At 43.7% G+C, this 5,362-nt stretch overlaps 1 protein-coding gene across 1 annotated transcript in view; it reads right to left on the reverse strand.

Annotated features, from left to right (window-relative positions):
* Positions 1–4,348, reverse strand: part of GRPR (gastrin-releasing peptide receptor) — a 46,425-nt gene extending 42,077 nt beyond the window's left edge. The window contains exon 1 of the mRNA XM_006835606.1: positions 3,926–4,348. Within this exon, the coding sequence (XP_006835669.1) occupies positions 3,926–4,338 (413 nt within the window). The 5' untranslated portion in view covers positions 4,339–4,348. The remainder of the gene's footprint in view (positions 1–3,925) is intronic.
* Positions 4,349–5,362: the final 1,014 nt, after the last annotated feature.

Raw genomic sequence — 5,362 nt, forward strand, 5'->3', positions numbered from 1 at the left:
CTGGTTATTTAAAACACCGGTGGCATAGCCCTCAGAATCACAGCAACTCAAACCACCACAGCACGACAGACAGAAGTAGTCCAGTGTTTATCCTACAACACTGCTGTTATATATATTTTTTACATGTATAAAAATGTATGGAGATGTACACTTATTTAGTTTACTGTTTATAGATTGCTGTTGTTGTGAAGTGCCATCAAGTTGATTCCAACTCATAACGAGCCTATATAGGGTTTCTGAGGAGCGGCTGGCAAGCTCGAACCGCCGATCTTGCAGTTCAAGTGATCTTGAAGTCCAGCACATTAACCCATAGTGCCACACCAGGACTCTGTTTATAGATTATACATCGTTTAAAAGAAATAATATTGATAGTATGCATATGCATATGTTGTTGTTGTGTGACATTAAGTCGATTCCAACTCATAGTGATCTCATGTGATACAGTAGAACTGGCCCATAGGATTGAAGGAGCTCTGATAGCGTAGTGTTACGAATTGGGCTGCGAACCTCAGGGTCAGCAGTTTGAAACTACCAGCTGTTCCGTGGGAGAAAGATGAGGCTTTCTGCTCTCGTAAAGATTTACAGCCTCGGAAACCCTGTACAGGGTCGCTATGAGTTGGAACCGACTCCACGGCACATAACAACAACAACATACTTTCTATGAGAACAGATTGTCAAGTCTTTCTCCCTTGGAGCTTCTGGGTGAGTTCCAACTGTCAAGCTTTTGGTTAGCAGTCAAGCACTTAAATATTGCACCACCATGATTACTTATGCATATGCAGAAATATACAAGGGGGTTTCAAAAAGTTTCTGGAAAAATTTCATTATCTTTTAATTTCACATTTCCATGAACTCTTTGAAACCCTCTTCATATATGTTTAAAGAGCCCTAGGAGTCCTGATGTGGCACTGTAGGACAACCACTTGTCCGGAAGGTTGGTGGTTCAAACTCACCAGTCGCTCCTTGGAAACCCTAAACAAGGTTTAGCTATGGGTCAAAACTGACTCAACAGCACTTAACAACAACAACGGTGAACTAAAGAGAGAAAGAAAGTAATTTGTTCTGTTGAGAGGACAATAAGGAAAATAATAATTGTAATGTTTGTTAAGTGTGCTTCATTTCTGAAGAACACTGATAGTCATGCATAACAGCATGTTTTAAAAATACAGAATTCTAAAGAGCTCCATTATACCTTAACCAGTTGCTATTTAGTCCGTTCCAACCCTATGCGTGTCAGAGTAGAGCTGCATTCCGTATGGTTTTCAGTGGCTGATTATTGAGTGGACTCAAGCTTACAGCCTTTCAGTTAGCTGGCAAGTGAATAACCCTATGATACCTTACCGTTAGTGAAAAAAGTTGTTAATATGCAGAATATCATCAGTCAGATCATTGGGCTTCCCCAAATTCAGCCTTCTGCTAATTTAAATGATCTCTTGGTGTGGCACTGTAGGATCATAAAGTTGACAGTTCAAACCCACCAGCCATTCCTTGGAAACCCTGTACAGGGTCACCATGAGTGAGAACCAACTTGATGGCATAAAACAACAACAGTGGCACAGTGGTTAAGAACAGCTAATCAAAAAGTCAACAGTTCAAACCCACCAACCACTCCAAGGAAGAAAGATGTGGCCATCTTCTTCCATAAAAATTACAGCCTTGGAAACCCTATAAGGACAGTTCTACCCTATCCTATGGAGTCCTGGGGTGGCGCTGTGGGCTAATGTGCCAGACTGCAAAGTCGTTTGAACTGCAAGGTCGGTGGTTCAAGCTCAACAGCTGCACCTTGGAAACCCTGTATAGGGTCGCTATGGGTCGGAATCGACTTGATGGCCTTTAAGAACAACAACCCTATCCTACAGGGTTGCTATGAATTGGAAATGACTCAACTGCAATGAGTATGTACATGTTTATGTCCTGCCAACCTCATGAGGCCATTACAAGAATCTAATCACTCTTTAAAATGAGATAAAAAAAAAAAAAAAGCCCCGTCTTCTATTGTTTCAGCAGCTCAATACCTAGTCTTCTTGTTGCAATTGATTAGATGCACTACCTGTGATTCAGGTGATCCATCAGCATGTTTCAGCCTTACCAAAATGAAAACAAATTCTTTATATGAGAGCTGATAGTAATTTGTGAACTTGGGAGGGACATGCAGTAACTATGAACTCCCTGAGAAGACACGGGGCCTGCTCCAGGGTCCTATACCGTCCTTGAGAGAGAACCCTCCACCCTTTTCTGCAGCTGTGGAAGGCAGTGCACTTGGAAACTCTGGAGTTCCCTCCCTGTAGCTGTGTCTTCCTTGCCTCTCCCTCCCTGCCCTCTTGTCTGAAGATGGTAAACACCATCTGCCCCCATGCACAAACGCAACAGCCGGGAACTGCAATCTCATCTGCCCACCCAGAAAGTCACCCTCATCCTGAAATGCCCTCAGCCACAGCCTTTCTGCCAGCTCCAGCTAAACTCGCCCAACTGCCCTTAGTCCTCAGTGCCTAGGAGGGCGGAGGGGGGCTGAGAGTGGAGGGAGTGTGAGTAGTGTTAATCTCATTTCTGTGGTACTCTTTCTCCATCTTTGAAAATGCCCTGTGTACTTCAGGCAGCTCAGGAGAAACACATGCCTACAAACTCTGATAACACTATCCTTATTTGTCCAATAGTGGCTCCAGCCATATCACCTGGGGACTGTTTGTTCGTCTCCAAAATGAGCACGCAGCACCATATGTATTAAAATGTGGGATGCTTTTCTTCCCAATATAAACTTGCAAGAGCTGCTTCTCTACCTCTGGAAAAATTTGTGTGCTGATTTTTCTAAGTATCTAGGAAATGAAATCAAGTATCACTCTGGAATCCTTCTCTATCTTTAGCAGTGTAAGTTATAGTTGATTTCAAGATAAAATTGGATAGTCTCCGGTTCACTGGACCAATTCTTTCTTAATTTGACCAGATCACCTATGCGACTTCTGAGAGAGTTTCTTCATTTTGTTTCCCAATATCAAGAGCTCCAAACTACAGAAAATACATTTGGCAGTGTGTGAGGAAGACCTGCAAAGGTTTCCTGACTGGTCGATTCACGCCAGAGTTTTCTACAAGACAGACACTTGATAGATGTTGAAAGAATGAATATGAATGTTTAAAGCCAGCTGTGTACACAATGACACTTCCAGTTATATATATATATATATATATATACCAGAATAAAGCACAGCACCGGATCCTGTCTTCTCCCAAATCAATCTTTTAAAATACTGTATATGAAGCACATCAATAAAATATTAAAATTAAACTCAACCTTGAATGAAGCTTACTCCAGTGGGGACAGGAGGGAGAGGGATCAAGCAATACTTGATTCCATTGCAGAGATACTTAGAAAAATCAGCACACACATTTTTCACTCATGGACAGCCAAACATAAAATCAGATATGAGTAAAGTTAAAGCACTCCAGGCAAATGAATTTCAAAGAAGTGTGGCTTTGGCTCTGCTCTTGACGATTGCTGAAGGAGTATCTTGAAGAAGGTATGTAATGGGACTTTTCTATTCTCTGAAGGCTTTGAATTGTTTCTAAGGAGTATTTGCCTGAGGTTTAAACTATATTGGCTGTGATAGCTTTCCTCACTAGTCCATGAATTTTGCAAGGAGGAAGGGATACTGTTAAATCATTTGGCTCCCAGAAAACGTACCTCAGTCTTACAGATTTTGCTCATTTGTCTCCTTCCGTATCCGCTTTCGTACCACACACTCATTTTTCTTTCTTAAACACATACGTCAAACTCAAGAAGTAAGCTTTGGAACAAAACATGCCTGGGACGGGACTGATTCTGAGGAAAACTTCTCTTTGTGCCAACAGTTCCTTCTGTCACAACGTGGGAGTTGATTTACCGGAACATCTCCCACCCTCAGATAGAATGTAACTTTCAGTTAGGGCTTACCTGTCTGCAGAGAGAGCCGTCAGCGTGAAGACAGACACCCCCACTGAGGTGAGCTGTATGAAGGGGATCAGTTTGCAGCCAATCCTGCCAAACAGCCATCTGTCGGCCACATACCTGCTGGCATCCACGGGTGCACATGTTACCAGGAGGAGCAGGTCTCCCAAGGCCAGGCTGGAGATAAACAAGTTGGGTACGTTGCGCATGGACTTGACCGTACAGAAGATCTTGATCAGGGTGATGTTCCCAATGAGGCCTATCAGGATAATCACCCCATAAACCACAGGGATGACATAGAGGATGCCTGGGTGGAACCAGTCATCTGTCACAGGGGAGTCCATGCTGTGATTAGAAATGTTGCAGTGCACCAAATGGTCCACTTCCAAGTTCAGAAGGAAGCAGTCATTTAGAGCCATCCTCTAGATTCTGTCCAACCTACGGAGTGCCCTTAGCTGCTCTTCTTCACGGTGTGATGTTACAGTTGGGTGAAGATGATCTATGCTGGACTCTTTCTCTTCTGTAATACAATTGCTCCTCTCACCTACATACTATGATCTGTCACTATTTTGAGCTGCTATGGCCTTCATGACCAATGGCATGCATCTCTCAATCCAATAACTTAACAACCACACACTACCACCAGAAGTAGGGCTGAGGGAGGGCTAAACCCACTTAATATCAGCTCTTACTATCTCCCTCCTATTCAGTCTCTCTCTGGCTGCACTTCACTAAGAACTTTTGCCTGCTGCTTCCACACAGCATTTCCTGGCTTTCCTGATATTTAGAACCTGAAGTTTAAAGTGGGTAGAAAAAAACTGCACTGAGAAAGCCTCCAATCCTATAGGCAGGATGCTTTGCACGTCACTGGCTTCACCAGCAAACGGCAGCTCTGTTGAACTGAGGCGCTGACGAGGAGCAAGGCCACTTATAGACAGAGAATGCCAGCCCCCTGCTGGCCACTTCAATCACTGCCCAGTCACCCACTCTCCCCAGAGGGGACTGCGGGTCCTATGGGGCTTTACAGATACCTTTGGCCGTTCACTGCAGCCCGCAGCACCTTTGGTAGGGATTTAATAAATGTGGCTAGCACTCAGCAAAGGCCCTGGGAATCTTTCTGATCGTATCCTCAAACTTCCACATGGGATTCACAGCCCATTTTCTCATTTCTTCCAATCCCATAGAATGTGCACTTGTTAAGGTAGCGATAAAATGAGGTCTATCTGTGAATTAAATGCACACAGAGGCATGGGTGTCCATGTGTGATGTCTCACCACCTCTTTGAAAGAGGACTGCTACTGGGAAGCAAATGCTTTACACCTCCAGAAGCCGAACTCACACACGCTCTTTCCGATAGATTTATCCTGTCTCTTGGACTAGGGACAGAAGAAATCTGGCACCAGCTGGTTTTTAACTCTTAAAGATCAATGGTGTGTTTTATCC

The sequence above is a fragment of the Chrysochloris asiatica genome, unplaced genomic scaffold (assembly GCF_000296735.1).
Source record: "Chrysochloris asiatica unplaced genomic scaffold, ChrAsi1.0 scaffold00018, whole genome shotgun sequence".
NCBI lineage: Eukaryota > Metazoa > Chordata > Mammalia > Afrosoricida > Chrysochloridae > Chrysochloris > Chrysochloris asiatica.